Source organism: Aspergillus nomiae, assembly GCF_001204775.2.
Source record: "Aspergillus nomiae NRRL 13137 chromosome Unknown contig00227, whole genome shotgun sequence".
Taxonomy (NCBI): domain Eukaryota; kingdom Fungi; phylum Ascomycota; class Eurotiomycetes; order Eurotiales; family Aspergillaceae; genus Aspergillus; species Aspergillus nomiae.
Genome location: NW_015378282.1, coordinates 33,092 through 50,678, shown reverse-complemented (window position 1 = coordinate 50,678; position 17,587 = coordinate 33,092). Strand labels below are relative to the sequence as shown.

The following is a 17,587-nucleotide window of genomic DNA, read 5'->3' as shown; positions in this document are numbered from 1 at the left end:
TCCATAACGCCTTACTTAATAAAAACTTGACTGTTTTTTAGTTCTATCCTTTATCTTTGTATTATTATTTTTTTTCTGCCACTCCGTCCGGACTTCTTTCCTGATTCCTCACCAACCACTGATCTCACCATCATTACCATCATTATCACCCTCCGCCAACCTCTTGACCACAAAGCTCAACTCAGGAGATCTTTCTACAAATCAGAAGGATCGTCGTCACTCCGTGAGACGATCAGCTAACGTTCACTTGCGAAACGGATCCTTCTGCACCCATCAATAGTGTGCCCGCCTCTCGAGGAGGCGCGGCCGTCGTTCCATCCATAGCATTCTGTGACTAACAGCTTCACTTTTCTGTCTCCTCTTCCTATAGTCTGGTCTTGTACCCCCCCTCGGCCTTAATCTTAATCGTCCACCGGGAAAGTCTGTGTGGAATCCGGGGAAGGAAAAGCTTTTTTTCTTTTTCTTTTTCTTTTTCTTTTCTATTACCTGACATTCGGATTTTTTTTTCCTGGTCTCCTCCCCTGGTCTTCTTCCTCTTCCACCCCCCCTCGCCTTGTAACGTAACCTCTCCGGGACCTGTGCCCTACAAGCTATATAGAGAGGCTTCCGCTGTCCACCATGTCCTCCGCCGCCGTCCCTCCTGCGCTCTGCACCCACAAGCCTCCCACCATTGCACTACCATCTGCTCTTCCCGGAGATACTTCACCGTCCAACCTATCCCGCGACTCGTCGCCTCATTCGTCCGTGTGTTCCTCGCCAGACGGTTCCAGATCGACCAGTCGCCGCCGTCCGTCGGTTGGTTCGATCAAAGAAGACGTTGACGGTATGTCACCACCGCGCATTCCACTCGGTCGCTGGGACGCAAAGAGCCGTCGCTGATCTGTGTTATGGTATTCCTTATAGGCATTGCTCAGTCCTTCGTGGATACGCATATCGACCAGCCTTCCCCAGAACAGCCGAAACAGACTCCGGTCGAAATGCAGCAAACCCCCGACTTTTGCTGCCCCTGTGGCGGCTTTCTAGGCTGGAAGCAGATCAGACTAGGTGGAAAGAGTCTCAGTAGGAGCTACAGCGATTTGCGGGCTCTCGGTAATATGCATGCCCGCGGCTGGGCCTGGGAAACTTCTCCGCCGCCTGTCAAAAATCCGCCACCTACTAAGACCTTGCAGGTGGAACAGCCGAAACCGGCCGCTGGCTTGTCTCGTCTTGAGACCCTTCCCTCCGAAGTGCTCGGTAAGTGCGGACTCCATCCTGCCGTGCCCGTGATACCGGTCTGCTAATGAACCGCTACTAGACCAAATCATATCATGCTTGGCGTTGGACGTACCTCCCAACGGGTACACGCCACGAAACGTGGACCTGATCTCGTGCCTGTTGGCCTCCCGGACGTTGCACGCAGCCACCCTGGCGGTGTTGTACAGGAACATGACCTTCCCGCACTCCGTCATCTTTTCCAAGGCGCTCAACCACATGTCTCATTATCCCGCGTTGGGCACGTTGGTTCGTCGCCTCGACTTCTCCCACTTCACTTCGGTAGGTTTGGGACGCACCAAGCAGATGAACGCCGAAATCCAAAACCTGACCTCGAAGACGCTGCTGAAGTGTCTGGACCTGTTGCCGAACCTGAAGGAGTGCTTGTTGCAGGAGCATGTGGAGGGTGACCTCAGTGTGGAAGTGGTGCAGAAGCTGCTCTTCGGCCTTCCAAACCTCTTCGCCGTCGATTTCTGTGGCTGCTCAACCCAGTCCTTCTCGGCGGTTTTTCAGGAAGCATTGATGACGGGGCCTGGTTTGCCAATGGCGATGCCAAACCTGAAAAGGGTCTCGCTGCACGAGTGCAGCAGTCTCCCGGCGTCGGTTTTTGAGGCCCTTTTGCCCCGCTTGGTGAACCTGACGCACCTGGATGTTACTCACACACAGATTAGTGAGGCGGCCCTGTTCTCGATCCCGAAAACGGCGAGAATCACCCACCTGAGCCTGTCTCGCTGTACTCGTCTGCAGGGATCGAGGGTGGTGCAGTTCTTGACCACTCATCCGGCTGTGTGCGACTCGCTGGTTTCCTTGAACCTGATGACCGACCCGACGCGGAACCGACTTCTGGAAGAAGACGATGTCCATGCGCTACTTCCCCAGTTACCCTCCACGCTTCGCTCCCTCAACATTGGAGGCGCGAAGGTCAACTCGGCCCACGCGCAAGCGCTGATCCCCTTGACCAAGCATCTGGAAGAGCTCGGACTCGGTTCGGCCGAGCTGTCCGCTCAGGACATCAATCTTTTCTTTAAACCACCACCCCGGGCTACCATGGACGTGGATGGATCGGCGGAAGTGAAAGAAGAGGAATGGGTCCCGCCGACGCTTTGCTATCTGGACCTCACCAAAGCGCCTCAGTTGTCGCTGGGAACAGTCTTTAACCCCAGTTCGTGCCTGCTGCTTTCGCAGCAAAGCTATCCGCTGCAGGTCATCGAGTTCCACGAGAAGCTGATCGCTCCTTTGCGGGAGAGAACCAAGAATGCCCGAACTTCCCTCGGCTGGACCGTTCGTGAGCTCGGTCGACGGGGATGGTACGTCCGTGATCCGGCTTCGATGCCCCTTCAAGTACCCGACGACGGCTCTCGCTCCTGGAAGATGGGTGCCAGATGGTGGGGAGCAAGAAAGATCCCCGTTGCCGTCGGGGAGGTCGGCGGCATCTATGGGCACTACATGTTCAAGAAATGAGGGCATGTTAAAGGACAGGAAATTTGCGTTTCTGGCTGTCCAAATCTTCCATGGGATGAATGATAATACCCTACTTTGTTACAATTTTCGCTTTGTCGGTGGCGCGCTTTGTTCATCTATTTCCTCTCCTATCATGGGCGCTTCTTGTTTGGCTATATCCGGGCAAATTGTACAGGGAAGCATAAGCGATCAAAAGTCGGTGGATTCGATGTCATGCCTCATGATTAGCTTTTGCTTGAGTTGTCTGCATAGCGAGGCGATGTTCTTTTGAGCGTTAGGATTTGTCTGAGTGTGGTCTTGTCTTTGCGTATTTTCTGGTGTTTGCGATATCCCCATTCTTCTGGTTGCATTGGGTTATTACGAGTTTTGCTCATTCGTTTTGGTTTTGCAAGGCGAAGGATGGCTGTTTCTGATATTACTGTACTCAGACCGTGTCGGTTCATAATGCATTCAGATTATAATTAGCAGTATACTGCTGGACCTGTGAAAAGTAATCTTTCTACCTGAGCGTAATGCATCCTGAATGGGGGAACTTAGGGCTAAAGGCGGACGATGGGTCACGTGTCGATGCGGTCATGCTCAAAGCTCAACTTGTTGCGGAGCTTCAATTTCTCCGTGAGACCGTCGTACCTCTATTTTTTTTAACCTCTCCCACAAAGTGGTCCCCCGTTTAGAAGGCCTTTTGACCTTCCACTCTCGGATTCTCCGTTGGGACTTCTTCCTCCCGATGGGTGGATTCCGATACGCCGCCCTGGACAGTGGACGCTGTCGAGTTCGACGACGATGGCACCTCCGAGCGGGTCGGCGGCATACAAGAAGAAAGATGGCACCCTGACCATGTCCCAGGATCGCCAGTCGGTCTCTTGGATCCCGGCGGCTGGTGGTGCGACAGGAACGATCACGCTGTCTGTTGCTCAGATCACGAGTGCGTACCCTCTCACCCTACCTGGTCGAAAATATTTGACAATCGGAGGCAACCTTGGCCACCGGAAGCTTCTTCTTAAGATGAGGCGGGACTTTTACTGACCGACCATGGAAAGATCTACAACAGACTCCGGCAAGTAACCCCAAAGTCATGCTGAAGATTTTTGTCCTTCCCCCAAACACGCCAGAGAATTCCCCCGAACAGTACGTCTTCAACTTTACTGCTGGAGCCAACGCGCGCGCGGAAGCGGACGCCATTAAAGATGCACTCAGCGCGTCCATTCAAGCAGCAAAAACGGCTCAAGCTGCGCCAACACCGTCTCCTGCCCCTGGCGCGGGCGAAGGTATGTCAACGGCCATGGCGGTTGCCAGTGCCGTCTCGGCCAAGAGCAGCTGGGATGACGACAAATGGCTAAAAGGAGATGTGGAGCTACAACAGTCATTACTGAAGTCGGATCCGAACCTGCAGCGCATGTTCATGGAATCGCTGCATACCAAGCCGGATACCTTGACCGCGGGTCAATTCATGTCGCAGTTTTGGTCGAACCGTATTCATCTTTTGCGCGCCCATGCCATTGAACGGTCGCAGACGAGGGGTTCTTACAATGTGCTATCGACGCTGAAGCCGCGCGTGGAGGATAATGTGACCAAGTTAAATATCAGCAAGGAGCAGATCCAGTTGATTTTCAACCAGCACCCTCTTGTGAGGCGTGTGTATGATGAGAACGTACCCAAGTTGAGCGAGGCACAGTTTTGGTCCCGGTTCTTCCAGAGTCGACTATTCAAGAAGCTGCGAGGAGAGCGGCTTTCGGAGACTGACGCCACCGATGCCATTCTGGACAAATACCTGCAGGCGGACGAGCATGGTAATTTCCCACGGGAAGCTCACGTTCCGCATTTTCTTAACCTGGAGGGAAATGAGGTGAATAACAGTCAGCGCCGGGGAAATCGACCTGATCTCGATATGAGATGGTCCGCACCAGACAAGGTGCCCATTATCCGAACCCTGAACAGTCTAAGTGAGAAGATCATGGCCAATGTCGCACCGGCTGATGGTGATCCGCATGCGCCAGTCGGTATGGATGAGGATACATATAACGAAATACAACTACGCGATTTGCGCGGTGATGAGGAGGCAGACCGCGTCCTATTAAATATTCGAGACCAAAGCCGGTTTTTCTCCTCCCAAATCAAGGACTCCGAAGACGAACAAAACAGGCTGTTTGCCCAACAAGATCCAGAAAAGATTCTTAGCGACCTGCGCAGGGAAATTGAACAGAATTTACCTGATGATGGTACTGCGCCACTGGGCAGGCTTGTTGAGCCGGAAGAACTTGACGACGAGAAGGCAGACAGCCAACAGCCAGGGTCTAGAGCCAGTCTTCAGAAGTCTTCAGCTCAGATAATCGCTGCGATTCGAGATCGTCGAGCCCAGACGGATGTGTCCTCCACTACTAGCACATACGGTCTGTCGAGTAGCCTCTACGACCGCTTGACTTTGACACATGCTACTACAACGGAGTTCCTACACCAGTTTTGGCAGGCATTCCTGTCAGGCAACCCTGATCGTGCGGCAGAAGTATCATCCTTATTCGACTCGTTGGGTCGGGCCATGGAGCGAATCAAGGCAGTAGCACAGGATGCCGAGGCAGAGCGACAGGTGGAGGTAGACCGGCGGAAGCGTCATGCGCGAGAGGTCATGGAGGCGACAGGCAAAAAACCTCGACTCAATCTATCGAGCATACAGGGTGGTGAAAAAGCGGTCAACCAATTGATGGGGCCCACTATTCAAGCACTAGAAACAGCGCAAGCGAAGTATAAGGCAGCGTTGGCAGAAGAGATGAAGGAAGCATCCGCGCAATGATGTATAATAGAACCCTTAGATGAACAACTAGTATCTTTGCAGTAATTCAAACCACACACCAAGTATTTGACACTCAAAGTGATACTACTGCCATTGCAGCAGAAACCACTAGTGTAAAGGGGAGAGTTAAACTAGCGCATCATACACTATTGACTATACATCAATTAGAGTTGCACTCGGCATGCCGAGCAACCCCACAAGAACCCGCAGCCTCGGCCCGGCCTCGAGCTCAACGCAACGTGTTCACGCATCACACCATCCTCTCCAACTCCTCTATCTCCAATCCCCCGATTCAACACCAACACCAACACCAACAACCCCCCTCCCACGATCCAAGAGGGGCTCTAACCCCTCAATGCAACAAACACCCCAATAACGCCCCTCACGAAATCCAACAAGAAAACCTCCACCTGTCAACCTCTCAACCACCGAACCCCAACCCAACCCCAAGAAAACAAGTAAAAAAGACACCAGAGCAAAAAGAAAAATGCACACCTCCGGGCTAACAAACACACCCCTAACGAAAACCCTCCTAATCTACACCCTCGCCTCCTCCATCGCCCTCTCCATCCTCGACATCAAGCACCTGGCCCCGATCCACGTCTCCCCGCATTTCTGGCCCTACGGCCAATTCTGGCGCGCCCTGCTATGGCAAGTCGCGGGGTTCACCAATTCCACGGAGGCGCTGTTCGCCGCCATGCTGGTGTACCAGTTACGGGTGATTGAGCGCGCGTGGGGAGCGAGGAAGGTGGCGGTATGTTATGTTATTTTCTTTTCTTATCCCTGTCTTTCATTTACAGACTATTCAATAGTTTTGAGGAAGTTATATATGAAGGAAGGCAAAAGATGGTGAACTAAAAAAAAAAAAAGGCTAATGAAGAATAACCAGACCTTCCTCTTAACAACCTTCCCCTACACAACCCTCCTCCCACCCCTCCTCCTGACGATCCTCCTGCGTCCGCTCTCGCTCACAAAACTAAATTACCTGCCCTCTGGACCAACGGCGACCATCTTCGCCTTGCTGGCACAATACCACCTCTCCATCCCGCATACGTTCCGCTACCGCATCGCGACGTCGAGCTCCAAGCCCGCGGATGACGACGCAACGGCGCAGTCGGCGGGGAAGTCCCTGACCTTGCTTTTCTCGGATAAGTCGACGACGTATCTGGTCGCGGCGCAGTTGGCGCTGTCGCAGTTTCCCGGGGCGCTGTTGCCGGCTGTTGTTGGGTGGTTTGTGGGGTTGGCGTGGCGCATGGAGATGTTGCCTGGTGTGGGTGCGCGGTGGAGGGTACCGGCTTGGGTTGTGGGTGAGAAGGAGAGGACGAGGAGGACGGTTGGGCCTCGGGTGGGGAGGAGAGGTATGAAGATTTGAGGAGGAGGTTGGATGGCGAGGCTGCTGCTGCTGCTGCGGTGGCCGAAGCGAGTGGTTCTTCAGCGGGACAGGGTTCGGGGGTTGGGTTGAGACAAGGGAGAAGGGTTTGAGACATGCAGAACATAATGAGTGTTTTGAGGTTGATTTGGTTCTTAACGAGGGTTGGTTGATGTTGAAACTACCAAGTTTTGCTTCAATGCCATTCTATATATCCCTTTTATGTACTCATACGCCTGTACAAAAACACTTCATCCGAACGCCGTGAGCATGATATGCTGTAATGCTTTTTTAGGTTACCGGCCACTTCGACTTCGTCGCATATTATCCTTGCACTCGTTACAATACCATTTGACTGCATCGGTTAGCAAAGCTCGTCGTAGGTGCGAATAAAGGTGCAAGCCACTCACCATTCTTCCCAGGCGGTTTCGTCAACCCCACACAAGACAAGTGGAACCATTCGCGGGGACAGGCGTCGTTGTCGCATGCCACCATCTCACCAAAACTGATTTCATTACAGTAACAGTATCGCGGCTCTCCCTCTTCGTCTTCGTCGTCACCCTCATGGTAGGATTCTTCCTCTTCTGAAACCGCCCTCTGTTGCTGCACGACTGGCACACTGCCATTCTTCTTGTGCGATCGTTTGGCCGGTGCAGTGTCCGTACTCCGTGTTGGTCGGACCCGCGGCGCGGGCTCGGAGAATGTCGCCAGGACGGGAGTCGACGTCTTGGACGATCTACCCTTCGGCGCTGGTGGGTTGGGCGCTGGAGGAGCTGGGATATCACCAGGCTCAATTGACTCGGCGGGCTTTCCATCCGTGTCTTCACGTTTTGTACTGATGGGCGCTGATACCTTGGATGAAGCTGCTTCTGTAGTCTCAATTTCCATTTCCCGATGCGCGTCCTGGCTCGCCATGGCGACTGTCTCCATCTTCGGTGTATCCTTGGGTGTTGTTCTGGCTTCACTGGTTTTATCTGCACCGCAAATGTTAGTATGATGAGATTCAGACATGTTGAAATCAAAGGATAATGAAATAGGTGTCCAGCGAACATACTATTATTAGCCACGCGGTTGGACGCTGAAGATGATGGTCTTTGGCGTCCATTCGCCGTTTGGGTAGAGTTCTGTTGAGCGCGAGAAGACTGCGGTCGGGTTGCCGCATTAGGCCCAGGGCTTGCTGCGCTCCGCGGGATGGCGGCTGCCCCAACCAGAGGGGATGGTGCTAGAACAGGAGAATTTGCAGCAGACGCAGCAGTGTTGTTCCTAAATGATTCAGTCAGCCCATTGGAAGCTCAGGAAAGCACCGAACAAGGAAATACAGGGCATACCTCTTTCGTGCACCACCCGCGTTCGCATTAGGTGCCCGAGACCTTTTCTTGGTGGCATCTGCGGCGTCCTTGGACCCAGCACGACCAGAAGCACCAGCGCCACTTGCAGACCGTTCCATTGCAGCCCCAGTATCCACGGTTGGCGGCCGCTCGACTTTGCGTCGCTTCGTCTGGCCTGATGCACCAGCTTGACCATGACCAACTGCAGAGGCATCATTCGCAGCAGCGCCTCGTGCCTTGCCTGATTGTCCCTTACGGCCGCCCGCGCGCGCATCATCAAAGTCAGAATCGGCATGCGTCCGACGCTGCTTACGTGCCAGAACAGCCTCACGTCTCGCTTCACTCCTAGAAGCAGCTTCCGCTTCGTGAAGGGCGTGGGCCAGATCCTTGTTGGAGGCAGCTTCGCGACGAGGGCGCTCGTTGGTGGTGGTCTTGACAGCATTCCTATTTGAATACGCCCAGTGTGTGAGGCTACCCAAGCGTGCCTCGTCACTGATCTCGCCTGCGATGAAAGGGAAAATGGTATCGAGGCGAAGGAGCTGACGATCTAGTTCATCGTTCGCATTCGAAATAACATGGTTCTTCTCGTCTGCGGTCATCATTAGGTCTTGAAGGGTCTGCCGTACTCGACCGAGCAGGTAATGCCGGTTCGAGTGTTCCTGAGGCTCGACCGCTTGCGAAGCACCCTGTAAATTAGGGACATATCTTAGTATACAGTTTCTGAGTGTATCTACCGCCCGCGAAAACTCTTGTATGGGCTTACCGTAGCCAGATGTTCTTGCGACACACCAGCATTGTCAGGCGCTTGTGTCAGAGGGGGAGCTGCTTGTAGCTCTGATGAGGCCTTAAGTAGCTGCTGGAGGTTATCCTCAAGAGCCCACGCTTTAGCATCGACCTCTTTCAACAGGGAATTGTGACGGCGAAACTCTCGCGGGAGGGCCGTGATGGCGTCAGTGAAATGTGTGAGAGCGGGGTAAAACCCATGGGCAACAGGCGGAGTAGGAGGTGTGTCAGTAAAGGAGCCATGGCCATATGCAAAGGAGGACCGCCCAAGGGTCTTGGAAGTTCTTGATGGATTTGTCCGTGTCTGGCGCACCGACTGCCGGGAGTTGACGGCCGACGATGAGACGGCGGAAGACATTGTGACGGCGTGTAAGGGACACAGCACCAAGAACCCAAATCAATCAGGAAAGAGGCAATCACAGATGATGACCCGCCAGGAACACGATCGCTGGGGCATGGACAGGTGAGGGACCGAAGCGACGAAGGCCTCCAAGTGCGGAGAACGGCAGAATCGCTTTCCCCTTTGGGTCGGCGTCAGGTGATTGGTGCCTGTGGATGACCTAAGGCTCCAAACACGGCTGATTAACCATCCCCTATGTAGTTATGCTCTGACGTCATCATAACAACCCTAACTTGGACGATCATTTCATAGACTTCGTTTACCACCAGTGATGCGAATCAACACTTGCAGGAAAGAAAAAGTAAATTGTATATCAAATCTTTAATTTACACGCACACACACAAAAGACATTTGCTAGGTATAAACAGGCCAGACCATGTATCGTGTGTCAGTATTCAGAAATCTAATGTTCCAACACAACACGACTGTAGATTACTAGTAGGACGTTGTCAACAAATGAAATCGTACAAAGGAGACTAAAGCGAGTGTTCGCTGCCTCATTTCTCTGAAGACAAGGCACCTAGTACAGGCTATTATATCCCTTGCTCTAAACCATCCACAAGCTTACTCGCCCTTCAACCGCTCCTGGTGAACGGAGAAGGCCTCTTCAAGGAATTCCTGCTCTTCCTTAAGATGGACACTCTTGAGACCAGTGGCAACGGATGCACTGGGGGAACGACCAGCGTAGAGAACGTGGCGACGGTTGTGGTGCTCCGTCTCGTTCAGCAGAGTCTCAATGCGAGGCTGGGTGTAGCTCCAAGCACCTGCATTCAAAGGCTCTTCCTGGGCCCAGACAATGTTGCGGGCGTTGGGGTAGCTGTCAAGGTTCTCCTTGAGCTGTGCCCAAGGGAAGGGGTGGAGCTGCTCGATACGAGTGATGGCAGTGTTACGGATGCCATTCGCCTCACGGTGTTTCAACAGAGAAGCGTAAACTTGTCCGGAACACAGGATGACACGCTCAATCTTCTCAGGCTCATCGATGGAAGAGCCGTGAGCAGCGTCAGGGATGATACACTGGAAGTGAGAGTCGCCAGTGAAGTCCTCAAGGTTAGAGCGGGCAATGGGATGACGCAGGAGTGCCTTCGAGAAGAAAATCACAAGAGCTGAGAATGAAAGTTAGTATAGTCCATGTAAAATAGAGGGAAGTTACATACGCTTGCGGAACTGGCGGTGGATCTGACGACGCAGGATGTGGAACAGGTTGGAAGGCTCGGTCATGTACGCGATCTGCATGTTGCAGTCTTGGTGCTGGCGGTCAAGCTTGTCCTGGGAGGGGAAGATACGAGGTTCCTCGTTACAGAGCTGCAACCAGCGCTCCATTCTACCGGAGGAGTGCTCTGGGCCCTGGCCATCGTAACCGTGGGGCAAGGAGACAACAAGACCGGAGCGTTGCAGCCACTTGGATTCTCCCGAGGCAATGAACTGGTCAATAATGCACTGAGCGTTGTTGGCAAAGTCACCAAACTGCGCTTCCCACATCACGAGGGCGTTAGGGGAGGTCAGGGAGTAACCGTATTCGAACCCAAGGGCTCCGAATTCGCTCAGAGAAGAGTTAGAGATGACGAAGCTACCCTGATCCTCGGAGATGTGCTGCAGACCGGTATAGGTGTTCTCGTTCTCCTGGTCATGAACAACAGCATGGCGCTGGGAGAAAGTACCACGCTCGACATCCTGACCGGAGACACGGACATGGTAGCCTTCCGAGACGAGGGAGCCGAAAGCAAGAGCCTCGGCAGTGGCCCAGTCGATGTTCTTGCCCTCATCCACGGTCTTCTTGCGGTTGGCCAAAATACGCTTGAGGTTACGATGCAGAGTAAAGCCTTCCGGAGCACCGCTAATCTTGTCAGCAACGTGCTTCAGAAGAGGAACCTCAACACCAGTGGGGAGGTGAGGCAGGACCTCGGTGGCCAGCTCCTTGGGGGTCTTGAATCCGTTCCATGCGGAGGTCAACCATTCCTTGCCAGTAGGCTGGTAGTCCTTGCTACGGTCGAAGCTATCGTTAAGCATTCCCCAGACCCACTTCTTGTGCTCGTCGATATCCTCCTTAGTGAAGGTACCCTCGGTGATCAACTTCTCGACATACTTGTCAAGCTGGTTCTTCTGAGCGGCAATACGCTTGTACATCAAGGGCTGGGTGAAAGAGGGCTGATCGGTCTCGTTGTGGCCCTGCTTACGGTAGCAGACAATGTCAATGACGACATCGCTCTTGAACTCCGCACGCCAGTCTGCGGCAACCTGGCAGACATAGTTCACGGCCTCAACATCATCACCGTTGACGTGGAAGACAGGGGCGTCAATCGACTTGGCGATGTCCGAGCAGTAGGGGGTGGAACGGGAATAACGAGGATCGGTAGTGAAACCAATCTGGTTGTTCACGATGATGTGAATGGTACCGCCAGTGGAGTAAGCAGGCAGGGAGTGGAAACCCATGGTCTCGTACACGACACCCTGGCCAGCAAAAGCGGCATCACCGTGCAGCAGCACGCCCATAGCAGAGTCGAAATTCTTCTCATCCTTGTTGTAGTGCTGGATAGAGCGGGTCTTTCCGAGAACCACGGGGTCTTCGGCTTCCAAGTGGGACGGGTTGGCAACCAGAGACAATTGGACACGCTTACCAGAGGGAGTAGGGCGCTCGAAGTTCATACCCAAGTGGTACTTGACATCGCCAGAGCCTTCATCAGAGGGCTCAGCGGAGCCAGCGAACTCACTGAAGATGGACTCGTTCGGCTTACGGACGACGTTGGACAGAACATTGAGACGGCCACGGTGGGGCATACCGATGACGATGTCCTTGATACCGTAGTCAACACTGCGGTCGATCAAGGCCTTCATACCAGGAACGAGAGATTCACAGCCCTCGAGACCGAAACGCTTGTCGTTGGGGAATTTGGTAGCAAGGAAGGATTCGAAGCTGTGACTCCAAATGAGACGGTCGAGGATGCGGCGCTTGTCATCAACAGAGTACTTGTAAGGCTCGGGGATCTCGAAGCGGTCACGGATCCAGTCGCAAGGCTTGCGATCAGGGATATGGATGTACTCCACGCCGTAAGAGCCACAGTAGATACTCTCACAAGTAGCGATAATTTCGCGCAAGGTCATCTTCTTACGGCTCTCGGTAGCGAAACGAGGCAGGATACCGGGGCCAAGGGTGAACTCCTCGTCCAAGTCGCGCTCGGTAAATCCATAATGATCAAGCTCGAGTTCCTTGGGCTTGTTGTAGCCGAAGGCCTCGGCCTCACCACGGATGCCCAAAGGGTCAATCTTAGCCTTGTGGTGGCCACGTGCCTGGTAGGCGCGAACAAGTAGCTGAACCTTCAAGTGATTTGTGACGTCGGTGCCGGCAGCCATGGACAGTCCAGCGCCAGGCATTGTTTGGGGAACACCACCGGTCGGGGTAGGGACAATTGTCGGGGGTGGTTGGAAGGCCTGTGAGACAGGCATGTTACCCTCCTCCATGTTTTTGAAGTAGGTTTGCCACGAGATGTGGACGCTTGACGGGTCGTTCTTCCACGCCAGGTACATTTCGTCGATATAGTTTGCAGTGCTGCCCGAGAGGAAGGAATCATTGGGATCCTATGAAGAACACGCGCCAAGCGGGTCAGTCGGACCGATTTCACTTTGCAGTATATCAATCTCTCAAGACATTATGTAGCTTACCACGCCCTTATTCGTGTCCTCCGCGGAGACGGCGTATGCTCTCCTACCATTGGACAAACGATCAACAACGGCGAGAGGACGTCTCGTGGTCAAGCCAAATTTTGAGCTCTGGCTGGAAGAGGCATGTCTGGCAGTAGAAGCAAGAGAGATAGACCTCCTAGAGGCTGAGACGGCAACACCGCGCAGCATACCGCTGCCGGTGGCCTTGATGGCTGTGGTACGAAGCATTGCGGGATTTTTTTTACAGCGTCAACAGAAACAAGGAATCACAATGTAACAAGAGCTGGAAGCGCTTCTATTACGAAGGCTCTAAGAGTTAAAAAGATATAAAATTGCAAATCAAATATAAGAGACCTAGTCAGTCCGTTAGCATATTTTCACTCGTCGACTGTTGATATTAAAGCTGCCGAGAATTTCAGACGGGCCAAGGGAAAGGAAGACGCACGATGTGTCGCAGAAAACAGGTGTCGACTAGAATTGCCGTAGCACCTGCACAAAAACGGGACTCATCAGAGAGCGCACGCACTCTGGATAGAAAATAAAGGTTTGGGGGAGAGGAGAGTTAGGTTGCAGAAGAACCTCAAGTTGGGGAACAGGAGAGAGAGCAAGGAAGCAGGATCCTAGCCTAGGAGCGAGAGAGGGTTTGCCGAGATCTACGGCTACGGCTATGACGGCCCTGTGGCTGTGGCTGGCTGTTCTCCCTTCTGCAGAAGCCACGTTGCTGACTCAGCCACACCCTGCCAAGCGGGCCGAAGTTGCCGGCTTGCGACCAGGTCACCAGCCAGGTACCGCCACACTTGGCCGGCCGGGTATGACCATTTCCCGGTGCGGGTTTTTGCGGATGACCACGTCGGCTGGCCAATCATGTATACGTCATTAGGTGAGAGAAACAAAACCGTCAACATAACCAAGATCGTTATATATTGAAATCACGTCAAGCAAATCAGTCCGATAGGCTCACCGCAAGAAGAGTTGGACGCAGTCAATAGACACACATGGGGCAATCAATCATCTAATCATTAAAATTGTACACATTTTCGCTTTCCGAGTCACATCTCAAAACATTAAGGTAGGATAGGTCAACCGTAACTGAGGCAGAGGCATTATGTAAGAAATTTGAACTGGAGGAAACGCTATATATACCGTCGCAATGGCATGTCTATTGGTTGTAACTGTCATTCCGGGGCTCTGGAAGAGTCCCAAACGTTCATAGTCGGCGGTGTTCATTCACCTTCAATACTCTTTGGTTGCTGGGAGAGGAAATGTGGTGGTCCCCACTTGTCAATGGGAGAATCAGTCGCACTTGTGCCACCGAAGGCATCCGGAGGAGCATTGTAGACTGTTGGGCTCACGTCAGAAAGACCAGTGAAACTTCCACGGTTCGACGAAGGGTGCGGATGTGGAGGTGGACTTCCGCTACTACTGCGGAGGCTTCCATTGCTCCCACCCCAGGCACCACGCCGGAGCCTCAATAACGCGCTGAGCGTCATTTCATCCTCGATACTCCCCATGTCCACCAGCTGGGCCAGGCCAGGGCTCGACAGTGGATTCGAGTGCGCCGCTCCGTGAGCGGCTAATGAGATGACCGAATTGCGCGTACTCCACTCGCTTCGTTCGGTGATGGGTGTTAAACTGGGTTCCCTGAATTTGCCACGGCTGCTAAAGCTGCGAGTAATACCTTCAATCCCGCGTGGTCCAAAGTACCCGCCATTTGTGAGCTCTGAGGTACAATTACCATAGGCCTGTGCATAAAATCCGAATTCCTGGCCGTAAAACCCTTCGTCATCATTCTCCAACGCCTCCGCGTTAGCAGCGGCGATGATGGGGTCATCGTAAAGAGCAGCATCATTGTCATCATAATCAAAATCCTCAAATACGGACTCGACGCCTACTGCGTCGGCCAGCTGGCTCAGGCGGCTGTCGTCTGACACTAGCCCCGAATGAGAATCCACAGTCTGCGTGACGCTTTCATGGCCCAGAGATTGTTCACTAACACTGATGCTGCGTCCAAATCTGTCAGTAGTGGCTGAGTCATTGGCTGCTTTGGCCAGAGCATTGTGCAGTGCCTCTAGGTTGTGTTCCGACAATACACCCCCATACGACTTCGCTGGCCCCACGTCGGGTAGTACTTCCTCCTCATGGCCGTACCTCCTGGGGACCACTTCTCGGTAGTCACTCGCCATGCTTGGAACATGCTTAAGGCCGCCATCGTGTCCGGGTAGTCCATCATGTTCATTCAAAACATCTCCAATGCCAGGGTTTGGCTCCTCCTGCCGAAGAGATGCGGCTCTTTGGGCTGCCGGCTTGCGATCATACAGGTGACTTGTCTCATCATCGAATATTGATTCATCAAATTTTTCGCCTTCGATATCAGCAGCGAGATCGCCAAACTCTCCATCGTCAAAATACAAGTCATCGTCGTCCTCGTCAACGGCTAGTTGTGAGGTATTCAGATGAGCGTTAGTTGCCATTTGTGGGGCCACCGACAAAGGCGCAGTCTGCGGCTGCGGCAAAGTCTCTGCTTCATGGTCGGAGAGTGATTCGTTGTTCAAATGCACAGCTGCAGGATCACACATAGAAGAGCTCTGGCTCCTCTCAGGCTCAGGAGCCAAGACTTGGTCACCTTGAGCGTTCGGGAAAGGAGCCATGCTCGGGGCATTGGGACTACTCGGACTAGCAATTACCGGGGACAAGCCAGGGGCAAGCCAGGATTTGTTCAAGATGTCCCCCGGCCCGGAAAAGTCCTCGAAGTCATATTCCTCATCTGCATCAACATTGACGCCTGGAATTTTTTCCTCCAGGTCATCCATGTCGTCTATAAGATCATTATCAAAATCGTCATCTGCATCGCTAAATTCTCCGTTGAGTCGGGCTTTGGCCCTTCGTGCAGCTTCCTTCTCTTTATGTTTTTCTTCCAAGAGCTTTTCTTGCGTTGAGGATTCCACACCATTCATATCAAAGCTGAATCGAGACGCGTTACTCTTGAGATGTTTTGGTAGCCCCAATGGTTGATGTGGTACTATCTCGACGATGTCTGCATCCAGTGGCGCGGCATCATTTGTCGGTTCAACGTCTTGGCATTTAGTAGAGGCATTGTTGTCGGTAGCATGAGGTTCTCTACCAGGGTCTGGTAGGCTCGATGGTAGGTTCCGGGCAAAGACAGGAACAGACTTCGCATCATTCTCATGATGGGTTGGGTCGGTTAACAGGGAGGACTGCAAATAAGCTTTATTCTCAACCTGGAGTGCTTTCTGGTCTTCCTCAAAGTGCTCTCTAAAAACAGGAGAGTATTCACTATGTCTCTTTCTCTGGTCATTCACAGGGACTGTCAAATCATTAGTATAACCCTGTGTCCCGTTGGCCGTCTGGGACGGTTCGTGCGAACTATGTCGGTTAGACACGCCATGTAGTAGAACAGGTGCTGCGGACAGGTTCCGACGAGGTCGAGGAGCGGAGAAATCATGAACGATGTTTCCACGTATTCTGGGGTCATAGTCGTCTGGTATGGCAGGGATTACGTTACGGGCCCTGATGTTCGCATCCTCCGCCCGGCCCGCTACCTGGGAAGAACGTCTTCTAGCCAAGAGGGACATGGGGTTCAAGAGATGAAGCATCGCCTTCCCCGATTTGTGGTGGACAGGTTCTGTAGAAGCATCCCGATCCCCTTGCCGGCGGCTAATTGTACTCTCCTGTTTGTGGTCCCTTCGCGGTGTTATTGTCCTTTCGGTGGCGTATTCATCAGGGGGTGCCTTGGAGCGAAAATGGCCTAATTGCGCCATGTCGGGGGTAGATGAACGCTTCAGATTACTGGCGGAGGATTGTGAATGGGAGTTCAACAGTCCTTTTCCGAATGAGAGCCGGAAGGGTGAATTCGGCTTAGATGAGTCGCCCTCGCCATGGTCCGGCCGTGAACCAGGGAAGGATCGCTGCGAGTAATTCGATCGTGGTGTTAGGGATAAATCTCTTTCTCGTTCTTCGGGACTTGAATGGAGGCGAACATCTTTATCGGAGGAGGAGGACGGTACCGCAAGGGTGGCGTAAGAGGACGGAGCATTGATCGCAGCAGCAGATACGGCGACATTGTCTTTGCTCAAATCAATTTCCGCATGATAATTGCTCGACACCTGGGTATCTGGTTCTTCCGAACTGAACGTAGTCGGCAGTGCCGTCGAAGTAGGGATGACTGGGAGCTGCGGAACGTTGCTTGCGCCATTAACCCTCGCAGAAGAGGAGACGGGGGGAGCACTGGATCGGCGATGATCGCGGCGCCAGTATGAGAAGACAGTAGAAGGCGGCATGATGAGAGTTGCAGTCCAAGCTCATAAGCACCCACGGTGCTTCTAGAAGAGCGCGCGCTCTGTTTAGAAACCACAAAATTCTTCCATAACGCTTGCAATTCTTTTTCGCACGCACGCTCTGCGGAGAAGATTACCACCAGGTTGCGTGGGGCAAATTAAATTGGACTGTCTCACACGGGCTCGGGCGGTGCAATGCAATGTTCACCACTACGTATGTCGGGGTTTGTCACGAGAAACAATGAGATGTTTAAA

At 53.1% G+C, this 17,587-nt stretch overlaps 6 protein-coding genes across 6 annotated transcripts; 3 read left to right on the top strand and 3 right to left on the bottom strand.

The window, feature by feature from the left end:
• Nucleotides 1-618: 618 nt before the first annotated feature.
• On the top strand, nt 619-2,712 carry ANOM_008623 (Leucine Rich Repeat domain protein; the record flags this gene model as incomplete). The annotated part of the gene is made up of 3 exons (XM_015553879.1): nt 619-823; nt 904-1,233; nt 1,295-2,712. 3 exons carry the CDS (start codon nt 619-621, stop codon nt 2,710-2,712), a joined length of 1,953 nt encoding a protein of 650 aa, XP_015405033.1.
• A 783-nt stretch (nt 2,713-3,495) lies between these two features.
• Nucleotides 3,496-5,500, top strand: ANOM_008622 (TFIIH subunit TFB1 family protein; the record flags this gene model as incomplete). Its single annotated transcript, XM_015553878.1, has 2 exons — nt 3,496-3,637; nt 3,753-5,500. The coding sequence occupies 2 exons, from the start codon at nt 3,496-3,498 to the stop codon at nt 5,498-5,500; spliced, it is 1,890 nt and encodes a 629-aa protein (XP_015405034.1).
• Nucleotides 5,501-5,936: 436 nt separating this feature from the next.
• Nucleotides 5,937-6,872, top strand: dscB (the record flags this gene model as incomplete). Its single annotated transcript, XM_015553877.1, has 2 exons — nt 5,937-6,254; nt 6,390-6,872. The coding sequence occupies exons 1-2, from the start codon at nt 5,988-5,990 to the stop codon at nt 6,870-6,872; spliced, it is 750 nt and encodes a 249-aa protein (XP_015405035.1). The 5' UTR covers nt 5,937-5,987.
• On the bottom strand, nt 6,560-9,400 carry ANOM_008620 (putative PHD finger domain protein (Ing1); the record flags this gene model as incomplete). Its single annotated transcript, XM_015553876.1, has 6 exons — nt 6,560-6,929; nt 7,170-7,224; nt 7,280-7,843; nt 7,924-8,132; nt 8,198-8,883; nt 8,961-9,400. Coding segments are annotated over 6 exons (2,292 nt in total), but the record flags the coding sequence as incomplete, so codon positions are not given.
• Nucleotides 9,401-9,654: 254 nt separating this feature from the next.
• On the bottom strand, nt 9,655-13,265 carry kgd1 (alpha-ketoglutarate dehydrogenase KGD1; the record flags this gene model as incomplete). Its single annotated transcript, XM_015553875.1, has 3 exons — nt 9,655-10,483; nt 10,535-12,953; nt 13,038-13,265. 3 exons carry the CDS (start codon nt 13,263-13,265, stop codon nt 9,945-9,947), a joined length of 3,186 nt encoding a protein of 1,061 aa, XP_015405025.1. The 3' UTR covers nt 9,655-9,944.
• A 995-nt stretch (nt 13,266-14,260) lies between these two features.
• On the bottom strand, nt 14,261-17,335 carry ANOM_008618 (uncharacterized protein; the record flags this gene model as incomplete). Its single annotated transcript, XM_015553874.1, has 1 exon — nt 14,261-17,335. The coding sequence occupies one exon, from the start codon at nt 17,333-17,335 to the stop codon at nt 14,261-14,263; it is 3,075 nt and encodes a 1,024-aa protein (XP_015405024.1).
• Nucleotides 17,336-17,587: the final 252 nt, after the last annotated feature.